This window comes from Bombina bombina, chromosome 5, assembly GCF_027579735.1.
Source record: "Bombina bombina isolate aBomBom1 chromosome 5, aBomBom1.pri, whole genome shotgun sequence".
Lineage (NCBI taxonomy): Eukaryota > Metazoa > Chordata > Amphibia > Anura > Bombinatoridae > Bombina > Bombina bombina.
The window spans coordinates 846567764-846584283 of NC_069503.1; the positions used below are offsets into that span (position 1 = coordinate 846567764).

At 38.0% G+C, this 16520-nt stretch overlaps 1 protein-coding gene across 1 annotated transcript in view; it reads left to right on the top strand.

Annotated features, from left to right (window-relative positions):
* Positions 1-16520, top strand: part of LAMA3 (laminin subunit alpha 3) — a 573745-nt gene that overhangs the window by 294011 nt on the left and 263214 nt on the right. Inside the window, exons 20-21 of the mRNA XM_053714980.1 lie at positions 4375-4480; positions 15134-15233. Coding sequence (XP_053570955.1) covers positions 4375-4480; positions 15134-15233 — 206 coding nt within the window. The remainder of the gene's footprint in view (positions 1-4374; positions 4481-15133; positions 15234-16520) is intronic.

Below are 16520 nucleotides of genomic sequence, written 5' to 3' on the forward strand. Positions count from 1 at the left end.
CATATATATATATATATATATATATATATACACACACATACACACACACACACACACTATATATATGCATATATATGGAATCCACTTGGATGACGTCCCTTAAAGGAACCGTCATTCTTCAGTTGGACGTCGCCGGATGAAGATGGGTCCGCGGTGGAGGTCTTCAGGATGGAGCCGGTCCTCATCGGATGAAGATAGAAGATGCCGCTTGGAAGATGATGGTTGCCGGTCCGGATCTACTCTTCTTCCCGGATAGGATGAAGACTTTGGAGCCTCTTCTGGACCTCTTCAGCCACCGGATGATGGATCGCCAGCCCCCGCTTGGGTTGGATGAAGATTTTGGAGCCAGGACCGATCGGTGATACCCGGTGAGGTGAAGACAAGGTAGGATGATCTTCAGGGGCTTAGTGTTAGGTTTATTTAAGGGGGGTTTGGGTTAGATTAGGGGTATGTGGGTGGTGGGTTGTAATGTTGGGGGGGGGGTATTGTATGTGGGCTTTTTTACAGGCAAAAGAGCTGAACTTCTTGGGGCATGCCCCGCAAAGGGCCCTGTTCAGGGCTGGTAAGGTAAAAGAGCTTTGAACTTTAGTAATTTAGAATAGGGTAGGGCATTTTTTATTTTGGGGGTCTTTGTTATTTTATTAGGGGGCTTAGAGTAGGTGTAATTAGTTTAAAATTGTTGTAATATTTTTCTTATGTTTGTAAATATTTTTTTATTTTTTGTAACTTAGTTCTTTTTTATTTTTTGTACTTTAGTTAGTTTATTTCATTGTAGTTATTTGTAGGTATTGTATTTAATTAATGTATTGATAGTGTAGTGTTAGGTTTAATTGTAGGTAATTGTAGGTATTTTATTTAATTAATTTAATGATAGTATAGGGTTAGGTTTAATTGTAACTTAGGTTAGGATTTATTTTACAGGTAATTTTGTAATTATTTTAACTATTTTAGCTATTAAATAGTTCTTAACTATTTAATAGCTATTGTACCTGGTTAAAATAAATACAAAGTTACCTGTAAAATAAATATTAATCCTAAAATAGCTATAATATAATTATAATTTATATTGTAGCTATATTAGGATTTATTTTACAGGTAAGTATTTAGCTTTAAATAGGAATAATTTATTTAATAAGAGTTAAATAATTTCGTTAGATTTAAATTATATTTAATTTAGGGGGGTGTTAGTGTTAGGGTTAGACTTAGCTTTAGGGGTTAATACATTTATTAGAATAGCGGTGAGCTCCGGTTGGCAGATTAGGGGTTAATAATTGAAGTTAGGTGTCGGCGATGTTAGGGAGGGCAGATTAGGGGTTAATACTATTTATTATAGGGTTAGTGAGGCGGATTAGGGGTTAATAACTTTATTATAGTAGCGGTGCGGTCCGCTCGGCAGATTAGGGGTTAATAAGTGTAGGCAGGTGGAGGCGACGTTGAGGGGGGGCAGATTAGGGGTTAATAAATATAATATAGGGGTCGGCGGTGTTAGTGTCAGCAGATTAGGGGTACATAAGGATAACTTAAGTAGCGGCGCTTTGCGGTCGGCAGATTAGGGGTTAATTATTGTAGGTAGCTGGCTGCGACGTTGTGGGGGGGCAGGTTAGGGGTTAATAAATATAATATAGGGGTCGGCGGTGTTAGGGGCAGCAGATTAGGGGTACATAAGGATAACGTAGGTGGCGGTCGGCAGATTAGGGGTTAAAAAAATTGAATCGAGTGGCGGCGATGTGGGGGGGGCCTCGGTTTAGGGGTACATAGGTAGTTTATGGGTGTTAGTGTACTTTAGAGTACAGTAGTTAAGAGCTTTATGAACCGGCGTTAGCCCAGAAAGCTCTTAACTACTGACTTTTTTCTGCGGCTGGAGTTTTGTCGTTAGAATTCTAACGCTCACTTCAGACACGACTCTAAATACCGGAGTTAAAAAAATCCCATTGAAAAGATAGGATACGCAATTGACGTAAGGGGATCTGCGGTATGGAAAAGTAGCGGCTGAAAAGTGAGCGTTAGACCCTTTTTTGAATGACTCCAAATATCCGAGGTAGCCTAAAACCAGCATTAGGAGCCTCTAACGCTGGTTTTCACGGCTACCGCCAAACTCCAAATCTAGGCCAAAGATTGGAGACAAAGATTGGAATATTACAATGAGATTTAAAAATAATTCCATCATAGCCCAACATAAATAAGGAATAATTGCACTCAGTATCTTGATTGGAGAGAGGCCAATCAGGTGAATTACCTTGTAAAATGTCTTTTCAAATCTGGAGTCTGAGGTTAAGTGTGAGGCTTGTAAAATGTGTAGTGTAGTTTTATTACAATTTCTACTGTGCACTTTATATCAACCACAAATCCGCTGGAATTCCGCAGCGTAATTGTGGCGAGCCTGATGCCCCTTATTTATCAAAGCCTACAGACCGGCAAAAGTAGAATTTTGTGACATAACATACCATCCGCCGGTCTCAGTCCGACACAGATCGATGCTTACATCACTACAGATGTTCAGAATGCAAATTCGGCACTATCTGACTACTTTTGCTAGTTATCAAATTTCTACCAGGTACGCTCGCCATTATTCCGGCCCAGCGTACCTGGTTTTCAATCCGCCGCCCTGGAGGCAGCGGATGCCATAGGAATCAATGGGAGTCGGAAAGCAGCAAACCTCATGTTCGCTGCTGCCCGATATCCCATTGATTCCTATGGGAGAATAAAGTTACGTTTACACCTAACACCCTAACATAACCCCCGAGTCTAAACACCCCTAATCTGCCGCCCCCTACACCGCCGCCACCTACATTATACTTATTAACCCCTAATCTGCCGCCCGACACCACGTACATTATACTTATTAACCCCTAATCTGCCCCCCCGACACCGCCACCACCTACATTATACTTATTAACCCCTAATCTGCCGTCCCCAATGTCGCCCCCACTATATTAAATTTATTAACCCCTAAACCTAAGTCTAACCCTAACACCCCCGGCAGGATAGGGGTTAATAAGTTTATTAGAGTGGCGGTGGGATCCGTGAGCGATGGTTTAGGGGTTAATAACTTTATTTAGTTGCGGTGGGGTCTGTGAGCAGCGGGATAGGGGTAAAACAGTTTAGTATAGTGGTGGTGTTTAGTGACAGTATACCAATAAAGCTGGGAAAAATCCAAAGAGCAGCGAGATCGATGGCTGTTAGTTAACAACAATCTGCTTCTCTTTGCCCCGTACTTGGTGCGCGGCTTTTTAACAGCTTTTTTGGTAACTTTGGAGAGCGTATTCAGGTCCCCGGCAAGAATGCAAGAAAGTTGACGGCTTGATAAATAGGCCCCATGGTATGAGGTGTTTGAAATAAGGTCTGCAAAGGGCATTAACATAGATATGCATACATAGACATGTCTAAATATGTGTGTGTGTGTGTATATATATATATATATATATATTATATATGTGTGTACATATGTATTTTGTATTTATGTGTTTTACTGTATATGTATTGTACATTTTTAACGTTCTAATGTTCTTGACTTACAGAACAATGTACTCTTTATTGTAGATACAAATATCTATATATATCTATCTATCGTTCTATATATATATATATATATATATATACTGTGTGTATATATATATATATATATACAGTATATATATATATATATATATATATATATATACATAAAATAATAAAAAGTACATTGTTCTGTATGTGAAGAACATTGGAATGTGAACTATTCATAACTCATTTTGGGTTACCGTACAAGTGATAGGTGTTTTTTCTTCTGCGTTCTCCACTGACTTTTATGGAAAATATACGTTAACACGGTCACAATATTTGGTTAGCATGCGTCGGGTTTTGCTCACACACAAACTTTTTACTTTCAACTCATAATAATTGTGCTAACCGACGCACACAGAAATGTTATGTTTATAAAATAAATAAAATAACACCATGTTAAATGTATTTCCCCTTAATTGTTATATTGTTTATGATATTTGGTATTTTCATATAAAATGTTTAGTTAATGCATAATGAAACAATTTTACAATATATTTTCACAATTTATTTTACCCTCTTTTCATGTAATTTAGCTCGTAAAATTTAGCAATTTCTAATTCACATATGCACCCTGCTGACTTCTGAAGGATAACTATGCTACATATATTGCCCTAATTAGTTTTATCCGCTAACAAATGCCAAACAATACATTTATACTAATTTTATGACAGTTCCTAGCCTTGTTATCTGTGGACTAAAGCCCAGATTGGCTCCTCCAAGGCAAATGGTGGGTGTAGTTTGGCTTTTGGAAAATAATTGCAGTAACAAGAATGTTAATTTGTTTTAAAAACATGAAGGGAACAAAGTTTAAGCACATTTCTCTTTTAACAGACTGAAGGGGATTGTCACTGTAAGCCTAATGTCTGCAGCACATCATGTGACACTTGCAAGGATGGGTATTTTTCCCTGGAAACAAGGAATTATTTTGGTTGTCAAGGTAGGATTATGATTGTTTATAATATGTTGTGTATATTCTCTCTCCATACTAACTGCATTTCTCTTCATTGTGATATTTCTTGCAAACATAGAGGCTTCTGTACTCTTAATGGGAATAGAATGTAGAATAACATAAAAAATACATGTGTATTGTGCACTAAAGCATACCAAGGTACATGTGTATTGTGCACTAAAGCATACTAAGGTACATGTGTATTGTGCACTAAAGCATACCAAGGTACATGTGTATTGTGCACTAAAGCATACTAAGGTACATGTGTAATGTGCACTAAAGCATACTAAGGTACATGTGTAATGTGCACTAAAGCATACTAAGGTACATGTGTAATGTGCACTAAAGCATACTAAGGTACATGTGTAATGTGCACTAAAGCATACTAAGGTACATGTGTAATGTGCACTAAAGCATACTAAGGTACATGTGTAATGTGCACTAAAGCATACTAAGGTACATGTGTAATGTGTACTAAAGCATACTAAGGTACATGTGTAATCTGCACTTAAGCATACCAAGGTACATGTGTAATGTGCACTAAAGCATACCAAGGTACGTGTGTATTGTGCACTAAAGCATACAAAGGTACATGTGTAATGTGCACTCAAGCATATCAAGGTACATGTGTAATGTGCACTAAAGCATACTAAGGTACATGTGTAATGTGCACTAAAGCATACCAAGGTACATGTGTATTGTGCAGTAAAGCATACCAAGGTACATGTGTATTGTGCACTAAAGCATACCAAGGTACATGTGTATTGTGCACTAAAGCATACCAAGGTACACGTGTATTGTGCACTAAAGCATACTAAGGTACACGTGTATTGTGCACTAAAGCATACTAAGGTACACGTGTATTGTACACTGAAGCATACCAAGGTACATGTGTATTATGCACTAAAGCATACCAAGGTACATGTGTATTGTGCACTAAAGCATACCAAGGTACATGTGTATTGTGCACTAAAGCATACTAAGGTACATGTGTATTGTGCACTAAAGCATACTAAGGTACATGTGTATTGTGCACTAAAGCATACCAAAGTACATGTGTATTGTGCACTAAAGCATACCAAGGTACATGTGTATTGTGCACTAAAGCATACTAAGGTATATGTGTATTGTTCACTAAAGCATACTAAGGTACATGTGTAATGTGCACTAAAGCATACTAAGGTACATGTGTATTGTGCACTAAAGCATACCAAGGTACACGTGTATTGTACACTGAAGCCTACTAAGGTACATGTGTATTGTGCACTAAAGCATACTAATGTACATGTGTATTGTGCACTAAAGCATACTAAGGTACATGTGTATTGTGCACTAAAGCATACCAAGGTACATGTGTATTGTGCACTAAAGCATACCAAGGTACATGTGTATTGTGCACTAAAGCATACCAAGGTACATGTGTATTGTGCACTAAAGCATACTAAGGTGCATGTGTATTGTGCACTAAAGCATACTAAGGTACATGTGTATTGTACACTAAAGCATACTAAGGTACATGTGTATTGTGCACTAAAGCATACCAAGGTACATGTGTATTGTGCACTAAAGCATACCAAGGTATATGTGTATTGTGCACTAAAGCATACCAAGGTACATGTGTATTGTGCACTAAAGCATACCACAGTGCATGTGTATTGTGCACTAAAGCATACTAAGGTATATGTGTATTGTACACTAAAGCATACTAAGGTACATGTGTATTGTACACTAAAGCAGTGTTTTTCAACCAGTGTGCCGTGGCACACTAGTGTGCCGTGAGAGATCCTCAGGTGTGCCACGGCAGACTGACAACAGTGTGACATATTTTTTAAACTTTGCTTGTTTTTTACTCCCAGTGCAATGGTAGTTTGTAGGAGGCATGGCATAACAGCACAATACATACAGTATGTGTGTGTATGTGTATATATATATGCTGTATTAGGCTACAATGTGTGATTTTTTTAAAATTTTGGGATGGTGGTGTGCCACAGGATTTTTTAATGTAAAAAAGTGTGCCACGGCAAAAAAAAGGTTAAAAATCACTGCACTAAAGCATACTAAGGTACATGTGTAATGTGCACTAAAGCATATCACAGTACATGTGTATTGTGCACTAAAGCATACTAAGGTACATGTGTATTGTGCACTAAAGCATACTAAGGTGCATGTGTAATGTGCACTAAAGCATACTAAGGTGCATGTGTATTGTGCACTAAAGCATACTAAGGTACATGTGTATTGTGCACTAAAGCATACTAAGGTACATGTGTATTGTGCACTAAAGCATACTAAGGTACATGTGTATTGTGCACTAAAGCATACTAAGGTGCATGTGTAATGTGCACTAAAGCATTCCACAGTACATGTGTATTGAGAACTAAAGCATACTAAGGTACATGTGTATTGAGCATTAAAGCATACTAAGGTATATGTGTATTGTTCACTAAAGCATACTAAGGTACATGTGTATTGAGCACTAAAGCATACTAAGGTATATGTGTATTGTTCACTAAAGCATACTAAGGTACATGTGTATTGTACACTAAAGCATATCACAGTACATGTTTATTGAGCACTAAAGCATACCACAGTACATGTGTATTGAGCACTAAAGCATATCACAGTACATGTTTATTGAGCACTAAAGCATACCACAGTACATGTGTATTGAGCACTAAAGCATACCACAGTACATGTGTATTGAGCACTAAAGCATACCACAGTACATGTGTATTGAGCACTAAAGCATACCACAGTACATGTGTATTGAGCACTAAAGCATACCACAGTACATGTGTATTGAGCACTAAAGCATACCACAGTACATGTGTATTAAGCACTACGTGACAGTAGTGTATATAGAAATGTTATACAAGCAGTTTGTAGAGAGTCTGCAGCAGGAAAGCTCGGAACACCCACTGCTTTACCTTCACTTACTTCTTCTTCACGCCCTGATTGATTCCTATATAAAGAGAAATGTATTATCAGTTTGTCTTAAAAAGTCCTCTTTATTATATCTATGTAGCCTGGATTACAAAATACATATACCATAGAGTGAATGACACTACTGCGCTCTTAAGCTTTCTCTACATGTTTTGTGTATAAGAGCACTACCTTATAGTGCTCAAGTTACAATTATACTCCTGAGCTTGCCTCAGTATGATCTCATGAAAAGGGGCCAAGTTTCAACAAAGAATACCCATAGAAAGTGGTAAAGTTGCTGAAAGTAAATTGTACAATGTTTTTTTCGTTTGTTTTTTAAATTATAAGATCTATCTGTGAATCATGCAAGTTTCATGTTGACTTACAAGTCCCTTGAAATCTTCAAAGTATATGAGAGAGAACTTAGCCCCCAAAACAGCGCCCTCACTTTTGGCAAAATTCTTATTTCATTTACAAGAAAGGGGCTAAAGGATAAGCAGGGTATAGGATTAGAACCTATTTGTTTTCTCCATGGTGTTATTAAAGTTAACTTACACTTATAGCTACAAAATTAAAAAAGGGGGCTGATTGGTGCTGGGTTTAAAACCTGAGTATGTAAAGAGCAACATAAGCAAAATTACAGAGCCTAGTGCACTCATGAAGTATTAAAGGGATATGAAATATGCTCCAGATGCCTACCTAGATGTCTCTTCAACAAAGAATATCATGGGAACTAAGCAAATTTGATAATAGAAGTAAATTGGAAACTTGTTTAAAATTGTATGCTCTCTCTGAATCACAAAATACAAATTCTGGGTTTCATATCCTTTTAAAATACATTCGGCTAGATTACGAGTTTTGTTGGTAAAGCCGTGCGTTGCTAACGAGCCTTTTATTTCCAGCGCTCACTTTAAACAACGCTGGTATTACAAGTTTTCTGAATGGCTGCGTTAGCCTCAGAAAAGTGAGCGTTGAGCAAATTTAGCTCCACATCTCACTGTAATACCAGCGTTGCTTATGGTAGCGGTAAGCTGGTTGAACGTGCTCGTGCATGATTTCCCCATAGGAAACAATGGGGCTGAGCTGGCTGAAAAAAAACCTAACACCTGCAAAAAAGCAGCGTCCAGCTTCTAACGCAGCCCCATTGTTTCCTATGGGGAAAGAAAAAATATGTCTGCACCTAACACCCTAACATGAACCTCGAGTCTAAACACCCCTAATCTTACACTTATTAACCCCTAATATGCCGCCCCCGACATCGTCGCCACCTGTATTATACTATTAACCCCTAATCTGACGCTCCGGACACCGCCGCCACCTACATTATACTTATGAACCCCTAATCTGCTGCCCCCAACATCGCCAACACCTACATTATAGTTATTAACCACTAATCTGCCGCCCCCAACGTCGCCGCAACCTAACTACACTTATTAACACCTAATCTGCCGACCGGACATCGCCGCTACTTTAATAAATGTATTAACCCCTAAACCGCCGCACTCCCGCCTCGCAAACACTAGTTAATTTTTATTAACCCCTAATCTGCCTGCCCTAACATCGCCGACACCTACTTACATTTATTAACCCCTAATCTGCCACCACCAACGTTGCCGCTACTATAATAAAGTTATTAACACCTAAACCTAAGTCTAACCCTAACACCCCCTAATTAAAATATAATTTAAATACATCTAAATAAAATAACTACAATTAAATAAATTATTCCTATTTAAAACTAAATACTTACCTGTAAAATAAACCATAAGATAGCTACAATATAACTAATAATTACATTGTAGCTATCTTATGATTTATTTTTATTTTACTGGCAACTTTTTATTTATTTTAACTAGGTACAATAGTTATTAAATAGTTATTAACTATTTAATAACTACCTAGCTAAAATAAATACAAAGTTACAATTACACCTAACACTACACTATCATTAAATAAATTACCTAAACTACCTACAATTAATTACAATTAAATACAATAAAGTAAATTACAAAAAAACAAACACTAAATTACGAAAAAAATAAAAACTAAATTACAGAAAATAAAAAAAATCACAAGAAGTTTAAACTAATTACACCTAATCTAAGCCCCCTAATAAAATAAAAAAGCCCCCCAAAATAATAAAAAGCCCTACCCTATACTAAATTACAAATAGCCCCCCAACATTACAACCCACCACCCACCCACACATCCCTACTCTAAAACCCATCCAATACCCCCTTAAAAAAACCTAACACTACCCCATTGAAGATCACCCTACCTTGAGCCGTCTTCACCCAGCCGGGCACCAGTGGTCATCCGATCCGTCCAGAAGTCTTCATCCGATGGGCCAGAAGAGGACATCCAGACCGGCAGAAGTCTTCATCCTATCCGGGCAGAAGAGGACATCCGGTCCAGGAGAACATCCTTCTAGGCCGATGAACTAATGACGAATGACGGTTCCTTTAAATGACGTCATCCAAGATGGCGTCCCTCGAATTCCGATTGGCTGATAGGATTCTATCAGCCAATCGGAATTAAGCCAGGAAAAATCCAATTGGTTGATGCTATCAGCCAATCGGATTGAAGTTCAATCCGATTGGCTGATTGGATCAGCCAATAGAATTGACCTCGCATTGGCTGATTAAATCAACCAATCAGATTTTTCTTACCTAAATTCCGATTGGCTGATAGAATCCTATCAGCCAATCGGAATTCGAGGGATTATAGAGTAGGGGTGTATGGGTGGTGGGTTGTAATGTTGGGGGGGGTATTGTATTCTTTTTTTTTACAGGTAAAAGAGCTGATTACTTTGGGGCAATGCCCCGCAAAAGGCCCTTTTAAGGGATATTTGTAATTTAGTATAGGGTAGGGCTTTTTATTATTTTGGGGGGCTTTTTTATTTTATTAGGGGGCTTAGATTAGGTGTAATTAGTTTAAACTTCTTGTAATTTTTTTTATTTTCTGTAATTTATTTTTTATTTTTTTTCGTAATTTAGTGTTTGGTTTTTTTCGTAATTTACTTTATTGTATTTAATTGTAATTAATTGTAGGTAGTTTATGTAATTTATTTAATGATAGTGTAGTGTTAGGTGTAATTGTAACTTAGGTTAGGATTTATTTTACAGGTAATTTTGTATTTATTTTAGCTAGGTAGTTATTAAATATTTAATAACTATTAAATAACTATTGTACCTAGTTAAAATAAATACAAAGTTGCCAGTAAAATAAAAATAAATCATAAGATAGCTACAATGTAATTATTAATTATATTGTAGCTATCTTATGGTTTATTTTACAGTTAAGTATTTAGTTTTAAATAGGAATAATTTATTTAATTGTAGTTATTTTATTTAGATGTATTTAAACTATATTTAAATTAGGGGGTTGTTAGGGTTAGGGTTAGACTTAGGTTTAGGGGTTAATAACTTTATTATAGTAGCGGCGACGTTGGTGGTGGCAGATTAGGGGTTAATAAATGTAAGTAGGTGTTGGCGATATTAGGGCAGGCAGATTAGGGGTTAATAAAAATTAACTAGTGTTTGCGAGGCGGCAGTGTAGTGGTTTAGGGGTTAATACATTTATTAAAGTAGCGGCGATGTCCGGTCGGCAGATTAGGGGTTAATAAGTGTAGTTAGGTTGCGGCGACGTTGGTGGCGGCTGATTAGGGGTTAATAACTATAATGTAGGTTGCGGCAATGTTAGGGGCAGCAGATTAGGGGTTCATAAGTATAATGTAGGTGGCGGCGATGTCCGGTCGGCAGATTAGGTGTTAAAAATATTTATTATAGTGTTTGCGATGTGGGGGGGCCTCGGTTTAGGGGTTAATAGTTAGTTTATGGGTGTTAGTGTACTTGTTAGCGCTTTAGTTAAGAGTTTTATATTCCGGCGTTAGTCCATAAAACTCTTAACTACTGTCTTTTAAATGCGGTAGAAGTCTTGACAGGAGAGGGTCTACCGCTCACTTCTTCCAAGACTTGTAATACCGGCGTTAGGCAAATCCCATAGAAAAGATAGGATACGCAATTGACGTAAGGGGATTTGCGGTATGGAAAAGTATAAAAGCGCGGAAGAAAAGTGAGCGGTAGACCTGTACCTGCCAAACTTGTAATACCAGCGTTAGATAAAAAGCAGCGTTAGCACCCCTTAACGCTGCTTTTTAAGGCTAACGCAAAACTCATAATCTCGGCAATTTTAGTTTATCTGTTTAAAAAAACATGACTCTCATTTCTATGACATCACCTAATTACCTAAAGTATAGCAACTGTAGTGTACTAGAATTTACTGACCATTACTGAGAACAAAACTGCCCTAGTTCTTTCTCTTTTCTCAGAAAAAGGGGAAATGAGCCAAGGTATCACCACAAAACAAAGCTTTATGTTATGTTTACAGTAGGGTATATACTATTGTTTTAACACATTCTCATTATCATTGTACCCCCAAGTGTGCATCATGGCACATATAATTATGTAATCAAACTGATCTTTATTCTGTTATTACACATCACACACAAAGGTCTGATTGAAAAACAATCCCCATCGTGTTCCTACCCAGTGTTATAGAATACGGAGTATTATATTCTAATTCACCAAGATTATAAGTTGTGCGCTAAACCCAGTGCGTAAATAATGCTACAAATTTAGCTGTATCACACTTTCCATAGCGCTGCCATTACAAGTTACAGAAAACCTTCATGTGTTGTGCGGTATGGTGCGTTAAGCTCCATACCGCACAAAAACCAAGGCCCAAGTATTAGAAAAAAACTAACACCTGCGATTGCGGAATGGCGATCGCTATAACACAATCCCCATTGATGTCTATGGGGACAAGAAGGTTATGTATAAACCTAACACCCTAACCTAAACCCCTAGTCTAAATACCCCTAATCCGCTGCCCCCCCCCAACATCGCAGACACTAAAGTTGTTGACCCCTAAACCGCCGCCCTGACATTGCAGCGACTAAATAAACCTATTAACCCCTAAACCGCTGACCCCCCACATCGCAACTACTATAATAAACCTATTAACCCCTAAACCGCTGACCCCCCACATCGCAACTACTATAATAAACCTATTAACCCCTAAACCACCGGTCCCCCACATTGCAACTACTATAATAAACCTATTAACCTCTAAACCGCCGGCCCCCCATATTGCAACACACTAAATTAAACCTAACACCCCATAACTTTAAATTAAAGTTACAATATACTAACTACCTTAAAATAAATAAAAACTTACCTGTGAAATAAAAAAAAAACTAAGCTTAAGCTATAAATAAACCTAACATAACTATTTTAACAAAAAAAATTACGAAAAAATAAAAAAATCTAAGATTACAAAAAATAATAAACGAAATGATCCAAAATAATAAAAATTAAACCTAATCTAATACTCCTATCAAAACAAAAAAACACCCCAAAATAAAAACACCCCCTAATCTAGCAAACTACCAATAGCCCTTAAAAGGGCCTGAAGCAATCAGCTCTTTTACCTAAAAATTTTTAAAAAATACACCCCCACCTAATCAACCCCCCCCAAAGAAAAAACTAAATCTAAAAAAAACCTAAGATACCCAAATCCCTAATCTAAAAAAAAAGCACCCCAAAAAAAAAAAAAACTAACACTAACCCCAAAAAATTTACTCACAGTGCCTGAAGTCCGGACATCCATCTTCATCCAGGCGGCGCCGGCGACATCTTCATCCATCACGGGGGCATCTTCTATCTTCATCCCGATGGCACGCAGCTGAACAGGTCCGGCGGCGACGACGACATCCAGCGCGGAGCCTCCTCTTCACTCTTCAACTGAAGATTAAATGCAAAGTACCCCTTTTATATCTGGGTACCTTGCATTCCTATTGGCTGAAATATTCAAATCAGCCAATAGGATGAGAGCTGCTTAAATTCTAATGGCTGTTCAAATCAGCCAATAGGATTTAAGCAGCTCTCATCCTATTGGCTGATTTGAAAATTTCAGCCAATAGGAATGCAAGGTATCCCAAATATAAAAGGGGTACCTTGCATTCAATCTTCAGTGTGCAGGGGAGATTGCATGAAGAGGAGGCTCCACGCTGGTTGTCGCTGTCGCCGGTCCTACTCAGCTCCGCGCCGCCATAGCTCCGCCCACTGCGATAAAGATAGAAGATGCCCCGGCGATGGATGAAGATGTTGCCGCCTGGATGAAGATGGATGTCTGGACTTCAGAAACTGTGAGTACATTTTTTGGGGTTAGTGTTAGGGCTTTTTTTAAATTTTGGGGGGTGTTTTTTTTTTAGATTAGGGATTTTTGTTATTTTTTAATGGGCACTAAAGAGCTCATTGCCCTTTTAAGGACAATGCCCATACAAATACCCCTTTAGGGGCAATGGGTAGCTTAGGTTTTTTTTGTACTAAGGTTTTTTTGGAGGGGGTTGGTTGTGTGGGGTGTTTTACTGCTAGAGGGTACTTTGTAATTTTTTTTTTATGTAAAAGAGCTGTTTACCTTAGGGCAATGCCCTACAAAAGGGCTATTGGTAGTTTATTGTTAGATTAGGAAATGTTTTTATTTTGTGGTAGCTTCTTTGTTTTTATAGGGGTATTAGATAAGGTTTAATTTGTAGTATTTTGGATAAATTCGTTTATTATTTTGTGTAATCTTAGATTTTTTTGATTTTTCATAATTTTAGTGTTTGTTTTTTTTGTAATGTTAGATTTTTTTTATTTTTTCACAGTGTTAGGATTTTTTAATTTTGGAACTTTAGGTATTTTAATTTTCATTTATTTTAGTTTTTTAAAATAGTAATGTTAGGTTAATTTATAGTTTAAGCTTAGTTTTTTTTATTTCACAGATATGCTTTTATTTATTTTAAGGTAGTTAGTATATTGTAACTTTAATTTAAAGTTAGGGGGTGTTAGGTTTAGGGGTTAATAGTTTAATTTAGTGTGTCGCTATGTGGGGGGGCGGCGGTTTAGGGGTTAATAGGTTTATTATAGTAGTTGTGATGTGGGGGGCCGGCGGTTTAGGGGTTAATAGGTTTATTATAGTAGTTGCAATGTGGGGGGCCGGCAGTTTAGGCGTTAATAGGTTATTATAGTAGTTGCAATGTGGGGGGCCGGTGGTTTAGGGATAAATAGGTTTATTATAGTCGTTGCAATGTGGGGGGCGGTGGTTTAGGGGTTAATACTTTATTTTAGTGTTGGCTATGTGGGTGGGTGGCAGTATTTGCGATGCAGGGGGTAGGCTGTTTAGAAGTTAATAATGTAGTTTATGGATTGTTTTTTTGTTTGTTCTAAAAAAATTGTATTTTAAAATATGTTATTTGTTATCTCATACTATGCGGTATTAAGGCTTTTTCATATACAATTGCATATTGAAAGGTATGTTAAAAAATGGAGGTTACTTACAGTATAAGAGGTCAAGGAATAAAAAAAAACATACCTAGTTTTTAATATTGTTGTGAGGTTATATAATTAAAGGGGCATTTAAATATTATATAAAATAAAAAAGAAATTGGCCCAATTATGTTATTGCAACCAACTGTAGCACAACTTATTGTGTATATTTTGTGTGAATTTTAAGGAAATGTGTATGCTGCTTGTATGTTTAGGTTTGATGTTATTTTCTTGTTCTGACATGAAGATGCTAAGTATGATTGCACTAATCAGACACAGCTAGTGTACACATTTTACTGTGAGGATTTGTACTGTGCTGAGGAATTCTGCTGTTTTCTTTCTGTGACAGGTTGTCAGTGTGACGTGGGTGGAGCTGTCAGTCATATGTGTTCTGAGACTTCTGGGGCATGTGTTTGCAGAAATAATATTGAGGGCAACAACTGCAATCAGTAAGATACTTTGTGTTTGTTGATATTTTGTTTTTATTTATGTTTTTTCTTTTTATAGCGATACATAATGGTTTGCAAATCTACACACTGGTCTTAGGATATAAGAAAATAGCATGCAGTATACGCAGATATGCTACAGAGTCAGTCCAATAAGGCTTAGATGGTCCATTTTTACCTTCCATGACCCGACCCTTATACCAGTACCATAAGGCCACACATTTCACTACCCTCACTCCCCCCATAATACCTGAAATAAATACACAACACCAATGTTTGCCAATAAAAAAAACAATAAAAAATGGAAAGGTCACGTTTATTGATACTGATTTTGCATTGTAGCCAAAATCAGACAAGAGAGCCATAAATCAATTCCTGCAATTTCAACACCACAAATCAACATAATTCCCAAGCATTTCAATTGAACATGGGCCCACGTTTCCGGGGGGATGACCACAAAAAAAAACCCTGTGGTGAGGCATGAGGAATTGCCCTAGAGAACCCGCTGCACAATTTGCCCAGCAGCTAGACCACCGGATCACGGCCCCAAGCCGAGTGTGCAGCGGGATCCTCCCATGTCCTCGATGCCCCGCCCATGTGCCAGACCCATTTTCACCAACCACCAAAATGCTCCCTTTCCGCCACCCCACCTAGTGACCTTTCCTTACCTTAGCCATTTCCGCCACCATCATCCTTATGTCCTCCAGAAACTGATCATTCCCAGCCTCATTCAGGTGTACTCCATCGGCCCGAAATAGCTCTTCTCTTTTAGCTGCGATCAGCGGATGCTCCAGCACCCTGCCCCCTGTCTCCCTTACTATCTTTGCCGCCACCTGGTTAACTCTTCTACGCGACCTATAACCTGCCCTCTGCGTGTCAGTGTTGCGCCAGTGTATCCTAGATATTACATTGGACCATATAACTCGCACCTGTGGCCAAGCAACCTTTAGCCAGCTAATTACTTCCTTTATCTTATCTTCCAATTCCTTTAACGGAATTGCACCTATGTCATTACCTCCCAAGTGTATTATCAGCGCATCTGGGGGGCCCCACCTTCTTCTCGCCTGCTGTATGGTCGCGACTAACTCGTCCCAGTGCATACCCCTCTTTCCTAGCCATCTTATGCTTGCTTCGCTGTGTGAGAAACCTAAACCTGCTGCCATTGCCCTTGCACGAGCCCAATGCACGTACGAGTGACCCACCACTCATACTCGCAATGCTCTGCCTGAAATAAAAAAACAAATATTCAATGAACCTTAAAATCATTCAACACAGTCATAACGACCATCC